Genomic DNA, 24,286 nt, shown 5'->3' on the forward strand with positions numbered 1-24,286 from the left:
GACCCTAGAATTACAAGTATTCATAACCTTGTATTGAATCCTATAGATTAAAGCGGCCGGAATGGATCCTTCCTTCATGTTAAGACCATGAATTCGGATGTTCAGGAAGAGGGAGTCAAGGATGTTAGTGTCTAACAAGCTGACCGTTTTGTTAGGAAAACAGTTGAAATAAACTGGACCATGTCCAAGACTTGTTTCAACTGTTCCAATAAGGGAGTCTTGGAAATCATTGTGTCTAATATCTCGAAGACACATGAGGATGGAAGCATTTAAGCCTTCTCGGATGAGAGGTTTGACGGCAACTTGGACACACCCTATGTGAAGATATCTGTAGTGACGGGCATGTTCTCTGACAGATGCTTTGGTTAAGAGATGGAATTCTTCACCGGATTCTGGTCCTAGAGGAATATTATTTTCAGCGGTTTTGATGATATAGTCTGATTTTCTTTTGTTGTCGTCAGGGACATAAAGCTCATCTTGGGGGATTTTGGGTATCTCCCAGTTATCGATGGCTTGATTGATATCTTCGAAGCAAACTTCTTCTTCAAAGATATTGTGTTTGGGAGAAAGTTCATCAGGTCTAGCCACTTTCTCAGTAAGGGGATTGGAGGAAGAATGGATTGGAGAGGTAGAGGAGGAAGACGGAGAAGAGAAAGAAAGTCGTCTAGAAAGAGAACGGAAGAGTTTAGACATATTTCCATAAAATCTGATATCATTGCCCTCCTTTGGTTCAGGAAGAACATAAACATTATCACTAAACTATCACTTAAATTTTTGGATCTGGTGTCTTAACTCTTTTTTTTTTTTTTTTTTTTTTTTTTTTTTGCAATCTCTAAATCCATAGCCACCAGGAGTTCTTACGTTTGGATCTTATCACTTTCGAGAACATCATCAAATTAGCCTTACTGCCCATCAACAAGGGTCTTACTGCTACAGTTCCTTTAAGTGATAAAATTAAACAGCCTGTACTTCCAGATTTAAAGAGTGGTTGTTATGATATATACAGGAAATATAAGAAAATGAACAGTAAGAACATGAACAGTAGAAAATGGTTTCCAGATCCATGAACCTCAGAGATAGTTTAATGATAATATTAATATTCCTACTTCCCCATCAGGCTCTGATACCAGATGTCCCGAAAAGATATTAAAAAATATTTTCATTAAAGTTTTAACATGCTTTGAGGATCCATAGTATAAGCTAACTCAAGCAAAACATATGACTGCTTTTGAGTCACACTCAATTCTTGGTCTCTTCAGTCCCATAGTATAAGCTAACTCAAGACCTTATTTGATTTCCCATAATTTGACATTGAAGGTTTAAACATTTTCCAATGTTATATGAGAAACCAACCACCCATTTGCTATTTTCATTTTCAAAAGCCCACCGCACCCCACCGCACCCAATCTTTCTCTCTCCTCCGTACACCGAGCCATCCGAGTTTTGAGACACCCATCTACACCGTGGGACGACCCATTTAATATTGCAAACTTCTATGGTCCTGCTCAGTGTCGAATTCTTTCTTCTCCACACAATTTCAGTAACCTCATCGACCTTCTTCAACACTTCCAGATGAGGATTGGGAGGTCTTTTGTAATTCAGATTGAGGGTTTTTCAGTTCCTTCAGTGCCACATCTTCCAAATCGCGATGATGAAAGCATCGATCAAGTTTCGATCTTGGTTGTACCATTCTTCTCTTTCAGTGCCGGAGAATCTCTATTGCGCTCGGGTTTGATCAACTTCGCCCAACTACTTGAGACTTTGGGACAATCTCCCTCAGTGCGTGAATGAGGTCTTTCTGGTGGTTTTCGCAGCTTCTGACCCTCCGTCACTCCTGAATATCTTCGCTTTTCTTTGGTTGGTGAAAAGTCTATTATGCATTACCTTCTAGATGAAGGTCTTTGCCTATTGTAGTCCCTGCCATCTCCAGATTTTGTTCCAATTGCAAGATGTAGGTATTGACCAGTTGGCTAAGGCTTTGTAGGTGGATTCGATAGAAAAAGTTTTCCTATAAATACTTCCATCCTTCCCTATCTTTGCGTTCTCTCTATTCAATGATGGAAGAGCTTGAATTTTTATAGATATATTTGCTAGTAGGTGATTGTTGAGTTCATCTCTATTCCAATCCTTTACGGGCTTGTTTGGACGTGATCCTCAAATTTTTTTTATAATAATGTTTTTTTAAAATATTTTTTATAAAAATAAAAGTAATTTTATATTTAAATATTTCATGTAAAATTTTTTTTATTTATCAATTATGTTTAAAAAAATAAGATAAAAGTATTTTTTGTTCATTTATTATGTAAAAAATATCTTATTTTTAAAAAATTTTTTTTTTAAAAAAATGTAAATTGTAACTTTTCAAAAAAGATATTTTATTTTTTTATTTTTTTAGTACTTTTACCTTTACTATTTGAAATTTCTCAAATATACAAAAAAAAAAATTTTTTTTTTATTGAGTTAAAGGCGCCCAAACAAAAACTATATTATTTTTTGGTTCACTTACCTTGCTATCCCTTTTTATGATGCTTGTGTTGCATTCTCCAAAATCACTCGACTAACCTTTGGTTAAAAACTTAAAATTCATATTGACTAATTATTTTTGTTTCCCAAATGTTTTTTCTTTGGTGATTTGTACCCCGAACCAATCCGTCACAAAAATTACTCTAATAAAAAAATTATAAGAAACCGTTATTGATAATTTGGCCCAACAACATCATAGGGTTCAGCTTTAACTCATGCGAGCCAGCCCAGAAAGAATTGATCGTCCAACAGAAAAGGGGAAAAAAACGTTTTTAATTTTTTTTTTCTGAAAGAAATTAGAGAGAAACAGAAAATATAGATATTCATCTGACGGCGTCGTTTACAGTTGGTTCCTCCTCCGAATATCGATATTCACTGTAGCGCGAGCGCCAAAGAGTTGGAGATTCTCATGTTAATGTTTTGGTCACTCAAAAAACCATTTGGCGCGGTTCCTGACGAAGAATTCAGAAGATAATTTCTTCAGGTTCAATTTCATGCATTACTTTTCTCCGTTCTGCTGTTTCCTTTATTCAATGTGGCCCCTGTGCCCAAGTTTTGGTCTTTTGCGTTTGCCATCACCAAGCGCAGCAGAAAATTCATAATGCCATTTCATCTTAATTCTTGGGAAGATGGGATCTTTTTCATCTCTAATTACTTCCCATTTACTTGTATTTTTCAATTTTTTATTCGCTACACAAGTTTGTTAATGCTTGCTATTCCCAGGGTATGAAATGGGTGCCAGTAACTTATCCTTCGACCAAGTGCTTGTGGAAATGCTTGAAATGGGTTTTGAGTATTCCAGCATTGTAGAAGGCATCAAAACAGTGGGTTTGTCTATTCCCAATGTTGTGGAGCATATCTTGACGGCTGGTAGTGGTAGTGGTAGAGCTACAACTAGCTCCAAAGCTTCCACTACCACCATGCAGCCTTCAAAATTTCGTGCTCCTCATGGAAAAGCTCTCAAGAGAAAAGCTTTGTCCTCGACCAGCCAAGTTCGGCAGTCGAGCATATTGGACCATTTTCATTCCAATGATAAGTCCACTGTGTGCAATAAGATACGTGATGTGGCAATTGTTGATCTAGAAATGGTGAATGAGCACGATAAGCCTATCTCTAAAATGCCTGATGATGTGACCGTGATGCCGGGACAAATTGTAACTGGTCCAATGGAAAATTTGGTTGTTATGTCTGATTGGGAGACGAGAGTTGGTGGTCTCTTACAGAAGCATTTTGGGATTTTGTGTTTGAAGAGTTTTCAGAAGGAAGCGCTGAACGCATGGGCAGCTCATAAGGACTGCCTTGTCCTTGCTGCAACAGGATCTGGTTCATTCTTTAGCTCTAACTGTCCCTTCTGTGTTGCTTGCTAAATTTCTATGTTGTACTTACATTTATGGGGATGTTTTTGCAGGGAAATCATTGTGCTTTCAGGTTCCTGCATTGTTAACTGGGAAAGTGGTGGTTGTGATATCGCCATTAATAAGCTTGATGCATGATCAATGCTTAAAGCTAGCAAGACATGGAGTCAGCGCTTGCTTTCTTGGGTCTGGGCAACCTGACAATACTGTTGAAAAGAAAGCAATGAGAGGCATGTACAGCATAATATATGTTTGTCCAGAGACTGTCCTAAGGTATGGTTTGGCCGTTCGGGGTCTTTGAGAAGCTCATTAAGTATCTGTTGAAGTCTTCATTTTTGTTTGTCTTTTCATTCTTTATTATGTTCTAATTGCAATGCAATCCCATGTAGATTAATACAACCACTGCAGAAGCTTGCAGAAAGTCATGGTATTGCATTGTTCGCAATTGATGAGGTGCATTGTGTTTCTAAATGGGGTCATGATTTCCGTCCAGACTATAGGTATCCTCTGTTTGCTGCTTCTTTTATTTATTTATTTTTATTTTAGGATTCTCTATGCTGGAAATGAATTGGATAGAAACAAAGATTAAAGATCAATGATCAATTGTTAGATTAATTTGACTGATTATCTTAATCGTCACGTTTGTTCTTTGTTTCCTGCATACCTTCACGATTTCTTAAATGCCTTTATTCTGCTGTCAGAAGTATGACCTATACATAAAATGTCTTTCACTTGTTTCAGCCGATTATCTGTGCTGAGGGAAAATTTCAGCACCAGCAAACTTAAATTCCTGGAATTTGACATACCTTTGATGGCCTTGACAGCTACAGCTACACACAGAGTTCAAGAAGATATTTTAAAATCATTACGCATGTCAAAGGAAACAATTGTTGTGCTTACATCTTTCTTTCGATCTAATTTACGCTTCATGGTGAGTTTTATGTTTATAACTTTCATGCTAGCATCCGCTTATAACTTGTTACCATAGTCTATATATACTTAAGATTCATTGTGGCTTCAAACAGGTAAAGCATAGTGGAACTTCACAAGCCTTTTATGAGAAAGATTTTCATGAATTGATTAAAGTATATGGTAGCAAGCTAAATTCCAATAAAAATAAAAAGTCTTCCATCTCAAAGGACTCGGATGATGTTTCCAGCAGCTCTGGTGCTGGTAGAATCTCTAATAATGATGATGTTTCTCCTTATGATGTGGATGACAACCATGATGATTATGGTGGCAGATATGTTAATGTAATGCGCTCAGGAAACACAGACAATCTTGTAAAGGGAAAAGAGTTGTCTGTCGAGTTTCTGGAAAATGACAACGATGACTGTCAAAGCGTGGATGATTGGGATGGTATTACACTTTCTGGCATTTTTTTACTTTGGAGTTATTGTTCATATTTAGCATAAAACTGAAAGCAATTTCAGTGCCAGTGGTGAAGAACTTCAATCTCATTGAACATTTGTGACTCTCAATTTGTTTTTTTTTTTAATTAATGCAGTTACCTGTGGTGAATTTTGTGCACAATCTCCTCCGAAGGACTGGGAGTTATCTGAGATAGATGATCCACCCAAGGAACCAGAAGGAAGTCTGAAAGTACTTAAAGGTCCTTTGGAGCAAGGACCGGCAATCATATATGTACCAACGAGAAAAGAAACGCTGAAAATTGCAAAGTATCTATGCAAGTTTGGCGTGAAGGCTGCTGCCTATAATGCAGCGGTATGGGATTATACTCAATCTTGTTTAAGTAGATGGTCATTTAAAAATTAAATTTTTAATCAATTGGACTTTATCATGTTGATCATGTTTTAAACACAATGAAATACAGTGCATAATTTCCAATGGATGTCTCCTATATACTATACGGAGAAGAATAATTTAATTACCTGTTATTCTTAATTGGTTTCTAGGCTCTACTGTGGAATTCATTGAAACGAGCTTGGTAGCTAGTTTTACATTATTCTCTTATAAACTTTTGCTGCATGTTCAACTATCAAGATTTGAATTATGTTATCTGTTGGATGTGAAACTAATTTATGAGCTGAATTTCTATCTCCAGCTGCCCAAATCACATCTAAGAAGGGTTCACAAAGAATTTCATGAAAATACCATAGAGGTATGGATCTTGAATCTGACAGAACAATAATAGATGTCTGACTTCAAAATTTTTATGAAGGCAAATGAATAGTGTTTTATATTTGAATTCAGGTTGCCAGTTATCAGTTATCGTAATCATTTGTTAATTTTAAAATATGATGTGACAGACTTCTGAAATTAAGTTACAGTATTATTTTAATTTTCTTGTCTCAGTGATAGTGTGGTGCCATTTGCACCATTGTTATGAAAATCCAGAAACAACTGCATGGAACACAATCAATAAAACACAAACAAGTATTTTCTTTTAGCTTGTTATGTCGGATTTGGATGGTTCATGAGTTTGACTTATTTTCATGCATAAACACTTCTATTTATATACATGTCTGGTCCTTTCTTTTATAAGATTTTGCAACTTTGGCTCTTTGAAATCCTGCCAAACCTGTTATGCATCAAAGCATGACTGTTTCTTTGTAATGATCTTGTTATTGCTTAAGTCACATTATATACCAAAATAATAATTAAAGGATCAAGTTTCTTTTAATTTTGGTGATATGAAGCCATGGATTTGAATTAATTTTACCCATATTCTGTGTTTGCTACCAATCACTCTTCCTTTTCACCTTTACTTCATTGGTTTGTAGGGAACCATAATAAGGTTTTCCAAATGACAGGAATGCATTTATGTTTATCATTTTCAGGTTGTTGTTGCAACAATAGCATTTGGCATGGGGATTGACAAGCCAAATGTCAGAAGAATCATCCACTATGGTTGGCCACAGGTCTCTTTGTCAAAACTTTATCTGTATCTGTGTTCATTCCATGCACCCTTGATTTCATTTTTTATGGAGATATCTAAAACTATTGAATATGTAATTTGATCAGAGTTTGGAAGCCTACTACCAAGAAGCTGGTCGGGCTGGTCGAGATGGGAAATTAGCAGACTGCAGTAAGTTTAATCATTATAGAGGCAATATTTATCTCATGATGCAAGTTTCATTCCTAGCTTTCTGTTCAAATCTACTCGTATTCCCTTGACTCGCACTGAATTAGTAGGTTGCTTACTGATTCATTCTTTTTCACCACTTAGCCATTTCTCAAGCCCCCCACTCTCTTTTTTCTTTTTTACATTTCTTTCTCCTACTGCACTTCCAGTTCTATTTGCAAACCTAGCGAGAGTTCCATCACTTTTGCCTAGTCGAAGAAGTGAATATCAGACAAAACAAGCATATATCATGTTGTCTGACTGTTTCAGGTTTGTTTTGATGCATACACCTCTATATTTTTTTCTTGTAGTTATGGTACATAATCTTGTGGTATATTGTCCAGATACGGAATGAACACGTCATGCTGTCGAGCAAAGACACTTGTGGAATACTTTGGAGAGGAATTCAGTCATAGAAAATGTCTCTTGTATGTAAATTCTGGCCTCAGTGCCATATAGATCCTGTAGCATATGTATTTCAAATTCTACCAATATCTAGTAATTTGATATCTTATTTATTCTATTTGTATATTCAATTGTTGTGGTAATTATGTGGTGTTGCGATCTACTTATGCTACAGCTGGGTTGACTGATAGGATGTTGAATCTTTTGAGTTGCTGATTAATGCTGTTGTCACTGTCTTGATGCACCCTGTTTCATGTAGATGTGATGTGTGTGTTGATGGACCGCCTCAAAGGCAGAATATGAAAGACGAGGCGTGTATATTACTACAAACTATTGCTGCTAGTCATGTATGTCAAGTAGTTTCCATTTCACCAAGTAAACTTGCAATTAATTCTCAAAAATGAATTACATTGTAGTATTGTTAGTATTTTCCGGATATGTGGACCTTAGCACCATCTTACACATGTTCTATGTATCTCTATCTCTCGTTGAATTTCAATAGGATAAAATAAATTTCATAAATGCTCTGTTTTCTGCACTTTTTGTATTTACTTTTAATAGCTTTGGTCTTGAAAGTGAACTTTTGGATCCAACGCTTGGTATATATGAAATTGTTACGGTCCAGAAATTATGTTTTCTACATTCGATGTCATCAGCGAAAAGGAACTAAAGCATGATGGTTGTCGATTTGTCAGGCATGTAGTTATTCCATGGATGTTGCATATGATGATGATATACATTTTGAATATGGATATGGAAGACATGGAGAGAGGTTGTGCCTTAAGAATATTGTCGGAAAGATACGGGAGCAGGTGAACCCACATATAATTGTAATCTTTATCCCCATTTTGCTGTTTTGCCTGATGTTCTATGTTGCTGTAAATTGATGTGAATTGTTTTCATATTATGCATATATGCAGTCTCAAAAGTTTCTAAACACTGATATATTATTGTGGAGAGGTCTCTCTCGGATTTTGGAAGCTAAAGGATACATCAGGGAGGGAGATGACAAGGTATTGTTTTGTTTCTACGGTCTAATAATAACATGTCCTTATCTAATTTGCGTTGCATCATATTGCATGATTGAGTGTTGGTTTGTGCTTCAAAACTTAAAAAAGGTTAAGAAATATAAACCATACTCATAAGCATTGAATACAAGGAGGAAATAAAACATTATGGTGTGTCCTCATGTTACCATTCATGCGCTGTCTTGTTACATGCATGCTGTCATTAGCTGTGACTGTAAATTGGTAATTCAACTGTGGTTTTTATCTCGTCGCAGACCCATGTTCAGATAAAATTTCCGGAGCCAACAAAATTGGGATTGGAATTTATCAGGTCCATGAGTGAAGAAGCTTTCTATGTTTACCCAGAGGCAGATATGTTGCTTGCAGCGAAAACTCACAAACCATATTCCTCATTCTCTGAATGGGGTAAAGGTTGGGCTGATCCTGAAATCCGTCGCCAGCGTCTGGAAAGAATGCAAGTCAATAAAAAGCCAGAGACGCTGAGAAGTCCCAGGAAACATCAAAAGAGAAAAGCCAATAAAATGAAACACGATATGAGGACTTCTCGCGGAAGACTTGAAGCAAAACTCACAAAATATAAGTGATTCATGAGGCTATCGTGTGCGGTTATTCTAACATTAACATACAATTTACTCTGACATAAGAAGTGAATTATTCATGGTCATTGCAATTTCTTCAAGGATAATTATGGAGTCTGGATCAGAGATATAATTTAATGGTTACTATTCTTGCTTATCTGTGGAAGAAAACCACATATTAGGGAACTGAGAACCCACCAAACTGGTTCAGATCTTTGTCTTCAAGCATTGATCACAACAAATGGATTGCTGTTAATCCAATAATCAGGATATCTTTTTCTATGTATGTCCTCCATGACGGGGTGTTGAAATGTGTTGAGATTGTTAGATAGTGGTTAGTAGTTTAAGGGCTTGTTTGGGTGAGCTTTTAAAAAAAAGATCTTTTTTTGAGTTATCTTTTTTTAAAAGATCTTATAGAGAAGTAAAAGTAATTTTATGTTTGGATATCTCATATAAAAAGGTCTTTTTATCTATTAATTATGTTTGGGTATAACAGTATAAAAGTACTTTTTTGTTCATTTATTACATGAAAAACATCTTTTTTTAAGGAAAAAAGATCTTTTAAAAAAAGATGTAAATTACAGCTTCTCAAAAAAGATCTTTTTTTGATTTTACTAGTGTTTTTACTTTTACTACTAGAAATTTGCCAAACACGTTAAAAAATAAAAAAAGATCTTTTTTCATTGAAAAAAGATCTTTTTTTAACAAAATAATGGCGCCCAAACATGCACTAAGTGATGCATTTAAGAATAGTAGTTGAATAAGTGCTCTCTTATTATATGTGGTTTTTTCTCTTATAGCATGGTTCTGATTTTTGAAAATCGGATCGGATCGGCTGGTCGAACCTGTGAACCGGAAACTGGCCATAAAAGCGGTCCGATCCACTGATAATAACTGTTGAAGAGAAAATGTTGAAGAGAAAATCGTTCAGAAACCGCTGAACCGGCCGGTTGAATCGGGTCGGTAACCGACCGGTTCTATAAAAAACGACGCCGTTTTGTGATTTAAAAAAAAAAAAACCCAAATCCGAAACACCCCCTTCCCCGAATCAAGAATCATTCGTGCATCCCCATTGGCCCCTTCTGAAGCAAAGCAAAGAGGACCCTAGCCCTAGGATCCTTGCCACCGCCGTCCTCAGGTTCTCGGCGCCTCCACTTCTTCCTCTTCCCTCTGTCCAGATCCCAGGTAGCTCGGCTCGTCATCCCCATCTTCTCTGGCTTCTCTGTTCGTGGCTTGGAGCAGCTCGCCGTTGGGTCGCCGCTTGCCGTCGCCTCGCCTATCGTCGTCGTCTCGCCGGTTGCCATCCGTGTCTCCATCAAAAGTTAGTGATGGATCTGTTTAATTTTGCTTCTGGTTACTGATGGCTGTGTTAGTCTGTTTAATTTTGCTTCGCATCCGCTCCTTCCTTTTAACTTTGCATGGTTAGTGGTTACTGATGAGTGATGAGTGATGGCTCTGTTTAATTTTGCTTCTGGTTACTGATGGGTCTGTTTAATTTTGCTTTGCATCCGCTTCTTCCTTTTAATTTTGCTCTGTTTACTGATGAGTGATGGCTCTGTTTAATTTCTGAATGCTTGGTTCTTCTTGTTCTTATTAATTTCTGGAATTTTTGTGTAATGTATTGTAATGTTTTATAATGTTGCCGTTTTGTAATTGCTGGTTGCTGGGTGCAGGATTAGTGTCATCACGGTTTTGGAATGTTTATGTACTAATGTTTGTTGCTATTTTGTCATTGCTGGTTGCCGGTTGCTGGTTGCTGGTTGCTGGTTGGAGGTTTAATGTGATTATTGGTTAATGTTTTGTAATGTTTGTTGCTGAATGCTGATTGTTGAGTTCAGATATGGTCTTGTTGCTGAATGCTGTTTGTGCTGAATGCTAAATGTTTGTTGCTGAATGCTGATTGTTGAGTTCAGATTGAATGCTGTTTGTGCTGAATGCTAAATGTTTGTTGCTGAATGCTGCTGCTGTTTTTAATTTCGTGAATGATTTATTAATTTCATTGTTCTTAACTAATGTTCTTGTTAAAAAATTTGCAATTGGTGATCTTTTGATATATTATATGCCTCATGTTTTTAATTTTACTCTGCTTCTAGGCTTTGAAATCAGTTTATGATAACTGTGATGCAATTATTTAGTTGGATAACTGATGTAATTATTGAGTTTAAGAGATTGAGTTTTTCTGTTTTCATTATTAGTAAGACATGGATAGTTTTGAATTTTCTATTTCTTTCCCTTACTTTTGAAGTTCATTGTTTCAGAAGGTTCATTGTTTCTAATTGTTTCTCTCTCTCTCTCTCTAGAAATTTATTGTTTTATACCTTAATTAAATACTAAAACTTACTTTGCACATTATGATTTTGGGTCAAAACATCCTTTTTTAATCCTAAAATTTTTTAAGGGTAAAAGATTCTCTATGGTGAATATTTGATTCTATGTTGGTATCATTTCCTGATTACAATGAAATATGATTTTAGGACCTTGGCAGATGAAGGTGTTGCGTCTCGGATTTGCACTTAGAAAACCCTTGCATCCAAGTTAACTTACCTAGCTATTCCATTTGTTCATCTCTGTAGTTTCTTTTAAAGGTTTAGGAAAAAAGGTAGAGGAGATAGTATTGGGTAATACATAAAATAACTATTATGTTTTGCTTGCAAATTCTATTGCTCATGGCACTGGGAATCATGCATTTTGTTTGTTGGATTGTTCATGATTTCCTTGGCATATATTTTTTAGTTTATACTTGACAATCCTTATAAATTAGCAAGTTTGGAGTATGTGAAAGTTTATTATGTTTGTTTACTATTCTTTCTTAAAAAAAATTTGCTATTGTAATGTATATTATCTTGTCATATCCTGACTTTGATTACTCCTTGTGCTCAGGTTCAAGTGGTTAGTCACCATACCTGCTGGTGGATTTATTTCAATTTTTTAATAAGGCTGTTTTCATATTGGAGCTGATACCACGCTGTGAGTGATCTTAGTAATTTTGGGAGGTGGTAAAAAGATTGGTAATGAAGAAGTTGAGTGGCTTATTTGGTGCAAGAAGCAGAAAGCTTCGTATTGTTTTCAATGGTCTTTGTGTGGTGGTTGTGTTTTTCTTTTTTTACAACCGAGAAGATATTCTTCATAACCCGCTTCTTAGGCAATCTGCAAATTTGGCAAAACACCACCTGCCTCCGAATTCAATATCGAGATATAGGTCTTCTCACACTGGGGTTACTCACCGTAGAATGGTTGAAATTAGCCTTAATAGTTCAAGTGTAATTAGTGAGCTTTCAGACACGGATTTGCCTGCAGCTACGCCAGGAATGTGTAACGGGTTGCGAAACCATGCTGGTTATGCCAACCATTGTGATTACCTAAAGGCGAATCCGCAATGTTCTTCAGATGGATATCTTGATTACCTGAGGTTTTTCTATTGCACATGTGGCAGTGTCAGAGTTCTTGGTTATCTAGTATTGGGCGTGTGGCTTGCTGCTTTGTTTTATCTTTTAGGTAACACTGCGGCTGACTACTTTTGCCCTTCTCTTGAGCATCTCTCAAGGCTCTTGAAATTGCCCCCGACTGTGGCTGGGGTCGTGCTGCTTCCGCTTGGTAATGGTGCACCTGATGTGTTTTCCAGTATAGCATCCTTTGTGGGTACTGAAACAGGTGAAGTGGGTCTTAACAGCGTGTTAGGTGGAGCTCTATTTGTTACCTGTGTTGTTGTTGGAGCTGTTTCTCTGTGTGTGTCAGATAAGGAGAGTCAAGTTGATCACAGATGCTTTATAAGGGATGTTAGTTTCTTTCTAATCACTCTTATCTCGCTGCTAGTGATTTTGGTTATAGGTAAGGTGAGCGTTGGAGCAGCCATTGCTTTTGTGTCGATTTATGTTGTTTATGCATTCATTGTTGCTGCCAATGAGATATTACGTAAGCATGCACATAATTTGAAATTGGATGTTGTCACGCCATTGCTTCCTGTCCAGGGAAGCATCTTCTCTATGGGATCTGAAGAGGATACTTCTGTCTATAGCCCTTTCCTTGACTTAGACACTGAGAGTGATCCACCCCGGTTACCTCCTTCCTTGCCTCAATGGATGTGGTCTTCAAACGTGGCAATATATTCAAACCAGGCAAATAAAATTCATATGTTAGATGATGAAAGGCCTCCTTGGGGATGGAGTGATCAGCCCACTGAAAACAACAGGTCTTTCTCTGTTATGAAACTACTTTTATTGCTGGAGGTGCCATTGGCAATTCCTAGACAGCTTACAATTCCGATGGTCAATGATGAAGTCTGGTCTAAGCCATATGCTGTGGCCTGTGCTACATTGGCTCCCATTCTCCTAGCCTTCTTGTGGAGCACACAAGATAGTGTGAGTTCTTTGAGTGCAATACTATCTTATTGTATTAGTATTGCACTTGGATGCACCCTTGGTATTCTGGCATATAAATATACAAGGCCTGATCATCCACCACGTAGGTATCTAATTCCTTGGGTTCTTGGAGGATTCCTCATGAGCATAGTGTGGTTCTACATAATTGCAAATGAGCTTGTGGCTCTATTGGTTGCATTTGGTATAATTTTTGGAATTAATCCATCCATCCTTGGATTAACCGTATTAGCATGGGGAAATTCTATGGGTGATTTGATGTCAAATGTTGCATTAGCATTGGATGGAGAAGACGGAGTTCAGATAGCCGTATCTGGGTGCTATGCAGGTCCCATGTTCAACACACTTGTTGGTTTGGGGATCTCGTTGCTTCTCGGGGCATGGTCAAAGAAACCTGCATTGTTCGTGGTGCCGGAAGACAGTAGCTTATTTTACACACTGGGATTTCTTATCGCTGGACTGCTATGGGCGCTTGTTGTTTTACCTCGCAACAATATGCATCCTGATCGAGTACTAGGAATTGGTCTCATCGGCCTTTATTTGGTGTTTCTTTCGTTCAGGGTGTGCACTTCCATGGGCCTCATAACAGTTGATGGTTCAAGCTGAACACTCACCTTTGAACGATGTTGCTGCCAATATAGGTGGTTTGAGCATCCCGTTGATGGTTCAAGTTGAACACTCACATTTGGTTCACTTAGGTAAACCCTATCATTTCTTTTACCTATCTTATATAGTCAATGCTATAGATAACATGAATTCTAGTTGAGGTCTGCTGCCAATGGGCATAAAATCTTTAGCTTTGTTTTTGTATGTGAAAAGCATATATTGTTGTCATGCAGGTTTCTGTTGATGTTGTCACTTGGTTAATGTTTTGTGTTGTTTAATTTTCAAAGGAAACATAATCAGAGAAGAGATTTTTTTCTTCTGGATTCTATTTTTACTTAAAAATGTTTCAAGTTGGAAAAAGAGTAAAAGAATGCCTAATTTCTCAGTGAAATTTCTAATGCATTAGCAGCCATTGCATGATTTCTAAATCCATATCTGGCCTAGTATACAAACGAAGACATGTCTTGCTTTAATGATGATGATGAGTGTTGACAACAAGTTAATAAAAGTGAAATACCTATTTAGATGTACAAAGATCATTTTCCTGTCTTGAGGCTATGATTATGCATTTGTGCTGTAGTTTTTTCTTTCAATTCCAACAAGTTTTGATTTCTTTTTTTTTTTTTTTTTGAGATAATCTTTAAGGAATCTAATTGATCATCCATATCTTATTAGGGAGGATTGTTGCTATGATTCTTGTATATTTGGTTTGCATGGCATTTCCATATTGGAAGATTTAGTGATAGCTATAGCAGATGGGATTGCAAGTGTATATCTGGAGTTTATTTCTGTTGATAGTGATGTATCGAGTAAAACCAATAGCTTGGACATATCATTATGTGCTTTGTCCACCAGAGAACTCCAAAAATTACGTAATGAGGTACATGGTTACATTTATGCTGGTCTGATGCTTGTTACAATTTGAAAACATTTACATTTATAATTTCTTTTATTTTACTTTAATTTTTTAATTTTAATATTTTATTTACTCCGGCTACCTGACCCAGCAGCATACTACCATCCACTAAATGGTAGGGTACCTCCACTAGGATTCTTACCCACCTTTTTTGTTATCATCACTTCTCCATGTTTCCCTTTCCTTTTGTTCACACCTTTCTACTATGAACTGTCCTCTTATGCATGCTGTTCTTTCATCCCTTGCTATTTATTTTTAAATTCGGAGCCTTAAACATTGCTAAAATAATCAGAAAATTATTATTTGCCATAAGCCCATAGCTTTCATTTGCAATTCAGCGCCAGAGTGGGCTTCAGCTTTGTATCTGGTCCTTCGAGAGTTTGGGGAGTTGGGGATTGTCCTGCTATCTGAGGAAACTTGTAAAAGGAACAATAATAAAAGTTCATTAGTTCCCAAGATGTACCTGTTTTTCAGTATTTTTACATTTTTATTTCTCTACTGCCCATGAAATTTGATGGAAACTTTGATACACCTGATATCAGGTGGCTTTGAACCAATGGGCGTACCATAACATGGATACGGTTGTGTCAATGTATGAGGATCAATTTGATTTATGCACACTTGGGAGTCAGCACATTTATCTGCCAAATATTAGTCAGACTGAAACACAAAGTTGGTGGAGGAGGCTTAGCCAGCTAAATTCAAAAACGGTGTCCCCTGAATTACAGTGCTTGGTGATAAATCATTTCTCAATGCCAGTAAAGCGGACTAAGGAATCAAGAGCCTTAGCAGGATGGTATACTTTCTTGTTACTCTATTTAGGCTTACCAAATTCTTTTTCTCTCTTTCTATTTGACCTCTGAAAATGGTTTCCTTCCTATCCTTTTCTATCAGACATATTGATCCGTTTAGGCTGTAGCTGATCTCTTCTATTAGGACAAGGCTTAGTTTTGACTCTGCCTTTATTCCTTTCAATTTTTTCTTCCCGTTTAATTTTTTATTAGACTTGTGAATTGATATAACATACAAAGGAAATTGATTGTGGGAAGTACATTGTATGCATCAGGGACTGAAATGAACTTAGTCTGAATATATATAAAGATTAAGCTTAGGCTGTCAAATCTTCATTTCGTTTATTATGTTTTTCTTAAACAAGATGTGAAATTCTATTAAGTAAATTTTTACAATGTAACGAGCCCACTTGGGGAAGGCACCTGATGGTAAAGGCCTTATAAGGCCTTGTGTGCTCTCACCACAATAGCTCATTAGCTAGCTTCTGAGTTGTGATTCTCCTATGGTTTTATACTCGTAACATACTCTCCATTTTGGATGTATAGAATCTGTTTGTGTTTACATTGAGAATTCTAGACTTCTAGTCATGTTTAGGGGCTGAAGAGGGGCACTCTCTGTCATCCTTAAACAGAACTCATGTTTTGGTGAATGAAATAATGAATCTTTGGAATTAAGAAATTGGAAGATCTGCCAATGTGAATTTCAACTCTCTTTCAAATACTAGTTAGTGATGTGACCATTAAAAAATAATCGATTTTTGACCATATCAGAAATACTTTGCATACAGCACGAAAACATCCAACAAGTTTCCGACAGTTTTTGTGTATTTTGAACACAATTGAACAATATTTGTAATTTTACATCTTGAAAAGTTTGTGTATTTTGAGAACAGTATGTATTTTGTTTTGAAATGGCTTTGTATTTGTAATAAACAGGTTTGTGCACATGTTTTTAAAACATTTATAAGATTTATGTATTGAATGTTTATTGGATACTTTTTTGTTGTAAAGGTGGCATTGCTTGACAGCAGATATATACTTGTTTTTGTTGTAATGCATTGTAGGCGATATTATTTCAGCTTATTCCTGGAGTTATCTGACATATTAATGCCTCTGATTAGAGCAGTTGTTGACAAAATGAGTTCTGCAATCTCATTCTTTTTGGTTACTTTGATAGGGAGGTCTCTAGGACTTATTTATACAGGCATTAGGCAGTCTCTCAGATGGAAATGAGAGATTACAAACAGGTGCAGTTTTGTGTGATTCGGTATATTTCTTTTAATCATTATAGTTGGCTTTCATACACGATGGGGTTAGCGATAAATTTATGTATAGGTACTGGTAAATTGAAATTTGCGTCTTTCTTTCTTGTTCAAATGAGGCTTCCCTAGTTTATATGTTTTATACACCTGAAAGCTTTTTTTTTTAATGGCCGTTAATATATATGCTGGTATACCATGGCCAGCTTCGGGATCCTTACTTCGTGCAGCCCTAAAACAGTAAAATTTTGCATATAAAGCCTCAAGCACTCTTTCATATGATCTGTCCAATTGAATCGTACTTAATTCCATTTTCAATTTCTCTATGGTCTTGAAAAATAAAATCAAAATACCTAAATCTTCATTATTTGTAGTATGAAACTTTCTCTATTTGTAGTATGATACCTAAAATCGTACTTTCTTGTTCAAATTTGTAACTAATGTTTATTTAACTATCATAGATAAATTGAAATAAATGAATTAGGTTGTACTCTAATACATGAATATTAATTTCTTGTTTCATACGAGTTTTCCTTTAATTCCCTTCGTTGTCTTTAAGAGTTTTTGGCTATGGGAGTAAACTTTCATAGTTAACAGTACTAGAAAAAAAACACTTTTAACCTTGTTTTGTATGTTTTACTCGGGAGCTTAAATTTTAGTCTATGATATAACACTTTTAACCTTGTTTTGTATGTTTATTTAATGAATTAGCTTAAATGATATACTTAAAGATTGTAATTGATAGTGTTTCTTAAAACTGTGGAAGATATATAAATAGTATATAAATAGGGATTGATTTTTGAATCAAATTTTTTAATTTGTTTGAAACGGAAATTTGTAAAATTAAGTGATGCCACATTTAAAATTAACACTCTAATAGTCTATAGTACCAAAAAAACACTATTGGCAATCCAATATAAAAAAGTGTAAATTTTACTCCCTTAAAAGTTATCTGTTTAGTATGCGGTAACGAGTTAAGCTTCAAAGTGATTTCTGAAGTTGTACTTAAGCTTTAAAGTAGTCTTTGAAATTAATAATTATTCAATTTTGTCTTTGAACTTGTACTCCGGGACTCATATTAGTCCTTATGTATTTTCCGTTAATCGGAATACTAAAAACGACGTCGTTTTGTATTTATTTAACAAACCCTCCCTTCCCCAACCGTTCCCCAGTTCCCTTTTCCCTTTTTCCTTTCTCTTTCACGCTCCATTTTCCCTTTCCCAACTCTTCTCCAGTTCTCTTTTTCCTTTCCTCTCTCTCTCTCTCTCTCTCTCTCCAAATTCCCATTTCTTTGTTTTTGATTATTAACCGATAATTTCCTCAAAGCTCTAAACTTTAAGGCCAAAATTCTGTTGGGTTGAATAACACCAAGTGGCTTTTTCATTTTTTTGTTTTTAAACTTGAAAGCCATGGACGTGGGTCAGATGCAAAGATAGTGATCGACCAAAAAAAAAATATGCAGAGACAGTGGCTTGATTACACGAGATTCTTGTTCATCGAGGTAAAGATGAATTTTTTTCAACAAATTTGCAATTGCTTTTCGTTAGGTTTTGGGGGGGGGGGAGGTTAGATCTGTTGGCGTGCTTTTCAAGTTCTAATTTATATTCATCTTTGTTGCTGTGAGAGAAGGATAAGGGAAAAGGGAAGGGCCTCAGGTTGGGAAAGGGAAAAGAGAAGGGGAAGAGAAAAGGAAAGGGAAAGGGGGAGGAGAAGGAGAAAGACCTCAGGTTGGGGAAGGGAAGGGGAAGGGGACGAGCCTGGGGGAAGGGGAGCGTGTTTTTCTTTTTTTTTTTTTCAATAAATACAAAACGACGTTGTTTTTAGGTTCTGATGAACGGAAAGTGTCTTAAGGACTAGTATGAGTCCCGGAGTGCAAGTTCAAGACAAAATTGAGTAATTATTAAATTTAAGGACCACTTTGAAACTCGAGTGCAACTTCAAAGACTACTTTAAGGCTTATCTCATGCGGCAACAAATTTCAACAAGACAAACTAATTCGTATTAAAGAAAAAATGGATAGCAATCCAAACGCAACATGCCTTGCCACAACCTTCGTGGCTCACTAATACAACCATTCAGCCAATAACGCGTTAGGGGAACAAATTGGTCAGTATATATACATATATATAATGCCATTCGTGCATAGGTATTTTATCTAGTAGTTTAAAGCTTTGGAAAAAATTATTTAACTTAATATTGGATGATCATGATATATTTTTTATGGTAAACCCGTGTTAAAGACTCGTATTAGTTTCCGAAGTTTGATCAAAACTCCAATTTGGTCTTTTAAATTTGACCTCCATAACTCTTGTTACCCTTAATCATATTTCCGTAATGGCGTGCTGAGGCTTGATAGTTGGCATGTTGAACCTCATAGAACGACGACGCTACTGTGTAACTCAAATAGCCAAAAAATGATATTGTGTGATGTGTTGGTATATGCCTAATGTCTCTAAAGACATTAGTCAGGCCATCTCCCCAAAACTGCCACTCTTCTCAGTTGCTGAGGTCAATTGCCATCTAACTACGAAGCCTCTGCACTACCATGGACCATATTGCCAACTGTCACGGTAAATTTTAGAAGGTTAGATTTAACGATATTTGTACAGTTTTCTGGAGTGTTTGAGAATGCTCTAGATGGTTTCGGAATGTTCTAGAATGTTCTAGAAGGTCCCGGAATACCCTAGAAGGTTCTAGAAGACTCTGAAAAAGTCATAGAGTATTCTAGAAGAGTGTGGATGTATATAGGAGTATGAAGAATAGTATGGAATATTCTAAAAGTATTTAGAAAGTTGTGGTATGATGGATATTTGTAATGAAGGTTCTAGATGATTAATTTAGACCGTTGATTAGATTTAATCCTAACCATCCATTGAGGAGGTGGATGACTATAAATAGGAGGTGAGAGTTAGTGTGAGTCATGTGTGAGTCATTTGTAATAAACACTTGAGCAATAAAGTGTTCTTTCCACCAAAGCTTCCTTTCTCTTATGTTCTCTTGTGTTCTTAGCTTTCTTGCTAAGTATTGAGGGTTAGGCTGAGACTTGGTCTTAGCTCAAGAGGTTGAGTAAGTCCGAGTGCCGGCATGGTAGCGTTGGGGTGTGTCCAAGGCTGTGACAATTTGGCAACAGAGCCAGGTTCGAGAGGGAGCACAAGTGGTTTGTGGGTATGGCTTCTAGTATCACCATGGAGCATGTTGAGTCTAAAAGGAGAAGGGATGCTATTCCTTCTCAATAGGGAGGCAAGAAGGGCGTTCTTCAAGTGAGCCTAGAGGTAAGGACTCTAACTTCTTAGAAGAGAGAGTTTCTATGTTGGAGAATGTTCTGTCCTCTATGGATGAGCGTTTCCAAAGAATAGAACATGATAAAGAAACTCTCGAGGCTCATGTGTTAGGAGAACTAGATGCTTTTAAAGAAAGCATGCTCCAAATCGAAGAGAAGCTTGAGAATTCCTTGAAGCTATTTGAGGAAGTTCGAGGTTGGTTCGAGGAGGCAAAATCTCGACCAACCATTATAAGGGAGACGACAAAGATTGATCTCCCAAAGCCAAAGGAGTTCAAGGGTGTGAGGGACGCTTGAGAGGTGGAGAACTTCCTATAGCAAATAGAGAGGTACTTTGAAGGCCAATGGGTGGTCGAAGAAGCAATAAAGGTACGCACTGCAGCTCTCTACCTTTCTGATAATGCTACTTTGTGGTGGAGGAGAAAGTGCGTAGATATGGAGAAGAGTACTTGCAACATAGCCACATGGAAAGATTTCAAAAGGGAGTTAAAAAGACAATTCTTCCCTGAAAATGTGGTATATGAACCAAGAAAGAAGTTGAGGGAGTTGAAGCACAAGAGTACGATTAGCGACTACGTAAAGGAGTTCATTACTCTCACGCTTCAAATTCCCAACTTAGCATCAGAAGATGCATTGTTCTTCTTCATTGATGGACTCCAACCTTTGGCAAAACAAGAACTACAAAAAAGGAATGTTAAGGATGTGTGGTGGCCGAATCACTCACTGAATACCATAAGGGAGACTCTAAACCCAAGTCTTCCTCCAAACCTAGTTCTACTAAAGGTGGGGGAGACAAGGGGAAGAGTTTTTCAACCAAGAAGGAAGGAAAATACTCTTCAAAGAAAGAGTACGAGGAAAAGAAGAAGGTTTTCGTGCCCAAAGGAGGATGCTTTGTATGCAAAGGAGCACACCAAATGAAGGACTGTCCCAAGCTAGGGACTCTTGCATCTATCGTCGAAGAGTGAGAGGCTCAATCTCAAGTAACTGAGTGTGTTGGATCGATCCAACACATGAATGCTATGCAGGGCAAAGAGGCAAGCACTAAAAAAAGAAAGGTTTGATGTATGTAAAAGCCTTTATCAAATAAAAACCCGTCATGGCTATGATCGACACTGGTGCTACATACAACTTCATCACGCCTGATGAAGCAAGGAGGCTTCGATTGAAGATTACTGAAAAGAATGGCTGGTTCAAATCGTGAATACCAAGGGTGAACCCCTTAAGGGAGTAGCAAAAGGGGTTGAAATGACTCTTGGTTCTTGGAAAGGCCTTGTGGATTTCTCAGTAGCACCCTTGGACGATTTCAAAATAGTCATCGGGCTCGATTTGCAAAGGAAGGCAATTATAATACCTATGCCATACAACGACGTAGTATGCGTCATGGAGAAAGGGTCTCCATGCATGGTCCCTACAGTCTCTAAAGTTGGAGGACCACCGATGCTCTCTGCTATGCAACTCAAGAAAGGGTTTAAGAAAGGGGAGATTACATATTTGGCTCTATTGCAAGAGGAGTCAACATCTGAAAGAGAAGACGTTCCTCCTGAAATCAAGGAAGTCCTTGAAGAAAATAAGGATGTGATGCCTCCCGAGTTGCCAAAACAACTACCACCTAGGAGGAAGGTGGACCATAAAATTGAATTAGAGTTAGGAGCAAAGCCGCCTGCCTCAGCACCTTATAGGATGGCACTGGTAGAACTTGAGGAGTTGAAGAAGCAACTCAAGAATTTGCTAGATGCTGGGTTCATTCATCCATCGAAGGCACCTTATGGCCCACCAGTCTTGTTCCAAAAGAAGCATGATGGTTCGTTGAGACTATGCATCGACTATCGAGCACTTAACAAGGTAACCATCAAGAAGAAATACCCTATTCCTTTGATAGCCGATTTGTTTGATCAACTGGGTAGAGCCAAGTGGTTCTCAAAGCTGGATTTGAGGTCAGGATATCACCAAGTGAGAATTGCCGATGGTGATGAGCCTAAGACCACGTGTGTCACGAGGTATGGATCGTATGAGTGGTTAGTGATGCCTTTTGGCTTGACTAATGCTCCTGCGACCTTCTGTACCTTGATGAACGAGATCTTTCGACCTTACCTTGATCGGTTTGTAGTGGTCCACTTGGATGACATTGTTGTATATAGCAATACCTTGGAGGAACATGTTGAACACTTACGAACCGTGTTCAAGATTTAGCGAGAGAGTAACCTATATGTGAAGAAGGAAAAATGTTCCTTTGAAAGGGACGAAGTCCACTTCTTGGGACACATCGTTAAAGATGGAACTCTCTGCATGGATCAAGGAAAGGTGAATGCTATCAAAGAGTGGGAGCTGCCAAACAAGGTATCTGAATTGAGGTCATTCCTTGGGTTGGCTAATTACTATCGGAGATTTATCAAGGGATACTCTGCCAAGGCTGCACCATTAACTGATCTTCTGAAGAAAAATCACTCTTGGAAATGGTCAAAGGAGTGTCAAAAGGCCTTCGATGAGTTGAAGACTGCTATCACAGAAGGACTAGTACTAGCATTGCTCGATTACTCAAAGGTATTTGAAGTCCACACTGATACTTCTGACTACGCTATTGGAGGGGTTCTGGTGCAAGAAGGACATCCTATTGCCTTTGAGAGTCGCAAGTTGAATGATACAGAGAGGCGATACACTATCCAAGAAAAGGAGATGACTGCGGTGGTACATTGTCTAAGAACTTGGCGTCACTACTTGCTTGGTTCACACTTCATCGTCAAGACAGACATTGTGGCTACAAGCTACTTCCAAACCCAGAAGAAGTTAATCCCCAAACAAGCTAGGTGGCAAGATTTCTTAGCTGAGTTTGATTTCGAACTTCAATACAAGTCAAACAAGACTAATGTGGTAGCAGATGCGCTTAGTCGCAAGGCTGAATTGGCAGCTATTTCTATAGTCGAAGGAGATATTGTGCATACCATTAAGGAAGGGTTACGTCATGATCCATTAGCCAAGAAGTTGGTGGAGTTAGCTAGAGAAGGTAAGACTAAAAGATTTTGGCTAGAAGACGACCTTCTCTACAATAAAAGGAGAAGACTATTGGTGCACGAATTGTGAATCACACTTTTCACAACTCGTACCACTAACCAGCAAGTGCACTGGGTCGTCCAAGTAATACCTTACGTGAGTAAGGGTCGAATCCCACGGAGATTGTTGGTTTGAAGCAATCTATGGTTATCTTGCAATTCTTAGTCAGGAAGTCAATTATATTTATCAGTTGAATTGCGAATAAACAAGAGAGCATGAGTTAAAGGTTACTTGTTATGCAGTAATGGAGAATATGTTGGAGTTTTGGAGATGCTTTGTCTTCTAAATCTCTGCTTTCCTTTGTCCTTTGATTCACGCATGCACGTCCTTCTATGGCAAGCTGTGTGTTGGTGGATCACCGTTGTCAATGGCTACCATCCATCCTTCCAGTGAAAAGGGTCCAGGTGCGCTGTCCCCGCACGGCTAATCATCTGCAGGTTCTCAGTCGTACCGGAATAGGATTTACTATCCTTTTGCGTCTGTCACTACGCCCAGCACTCGCGAGTTTGAAGTTCGTCACAGTCATTCAATCCCAGAATCCTACTCGGAATACCACAGACAAGGTTTAGACTTTCCGGATTCTCATGAATGCCGCCATCAATCTAGCTTATACCACGGAGATTCTAATTAAGGAATCTAAGAAATATTCATTCAATCTGATGTAGAACGGAGGTGATTGTCAGACACACGTTCATGGATTGAGGAAGGTGCTGAGTGTCACTGATCATCACCTTCTCCATAGTTAGGCGCGAATGGATATCTTAGATAGGAACACGCATGTTTGAAGGGAAAATAGAATTACTTGCATTAATTCATCAGGACACAGCAGAGCTCCTCACCCCCAACAATGGAGTTTAGAGACTCATGCCGTCAAAGAGTACAAAATTCAGATCTAAAATTTCATGAGATACAAAATAAATCTCTAAAAGTTGTTTAAATACTAAACTGGTAACCTAGGTTTACAGAAAATGAGTAGACTATGACAGATAGTGCAGAAATCCACTTCTGGGGCCCACTTGGTGTGTGCTGGGGCTGA

At 37.5% G+C, this 24,286-nt stretch overlaps 3 protein-coding genes across 3 annotated transcripts; all 3 read left to right on the top strand.

Annotated features, from left to right (window-relative positions):
* The first annotated feature begins 2,766 nt into the window (after positions 1-2,766).
* On the top strand, positions 2,767-9,258 carry LOC112779241 (ATP-dependent DNA helicase Q-like SIM). The gene is made up of 16 exons (XM_025823491.2): positions 2,767-3,007; positions 3,247-3,846; positions 3,932-4,151; positions 4,268-4,378; positions 4,620-4,809; positions 4,904-5,237; positions 5,386-5,603; positions 5,944-6,000; positions 6,680-6,760; positions 6,864-6,927; positions 7,134-7,233; positions 7,308-7,391; positions 7,628-7,715; positions 8,064-8,180; positions 8,289-8,381; positions 8,651-9,258. Exons 2-16 carry the CDS (start codon positions 3,255-3,257, stop codon positions 8,978-8,980), a joined length of 2,679 nt encoding a protein of 892 aa, XP_025679276.1. The 5' UTR covers positions 2,767-3,007; positions 3,247-3,254; the 3' UTR covers positions 8,981-9,258.
* Positions 9,259-9,988: 730 nt separating this feature from the next.
* Positions 9,989-14,820, top strand: LOC112775399 (cation/calcium exchanger 4). Its single transcript, XM_025818985.2, has 3 exons — positions 9,989-10,295; positions 11,855-14,048; positions 14,632-14,820. The coding sequence occupies exon 2, from the start codon at positions 11,986-11,988 to the stop codon at positions 13,954-13,956; it is 1,971 nt and encodes a 656-aa protein (XP_025674770.1). The 5' UTR covers positions 9,989-10,295; positions 11,855-11,985; the 3' UTR covers positions 13,957-14,048; positions 14,632-14,820.
* On the top strand, positions 14,636-17,040 carry LOC140181780 (uncharacterized). Its single transcript, XM_072226858.1, has 3 exons — positions 14,636-14,836; positions 15,415-15,668; positions 16,728-17,040. The coding sequence occupies exons 2-3, from the start codon at positions 15,445-15,447 to the stop codon at positions 16,894-16,896; spliced, it is 393 nt and encodes a 130-aa protein (XP_072082959.1). The 5' UTR covers positions 14,636-14,836; positions 15,415-15,444; the 3' UTR covers positions 16,897-17,040.
* The last annotated feature ends 7,246 nt before the right edge of the window (positions 17,041-24,286 follow it).

Source organism: Arachis hypogaea, chromosome 19, assembly GCF_003086295.3.
Source record: "Arachis hypogaea cultivar Tifrunner chromosome 19, arahy.Tifrunner.gnm2.J5K5, whole genome shotgun sequence".
Taxonomy (NCBI): domain Eukaryota; kingdom Viridiplantae; phylum Streptophyta; class Magnoliopsida; order Fabales; family Fabaceae; genus Arachis; species Arachis hypogaea.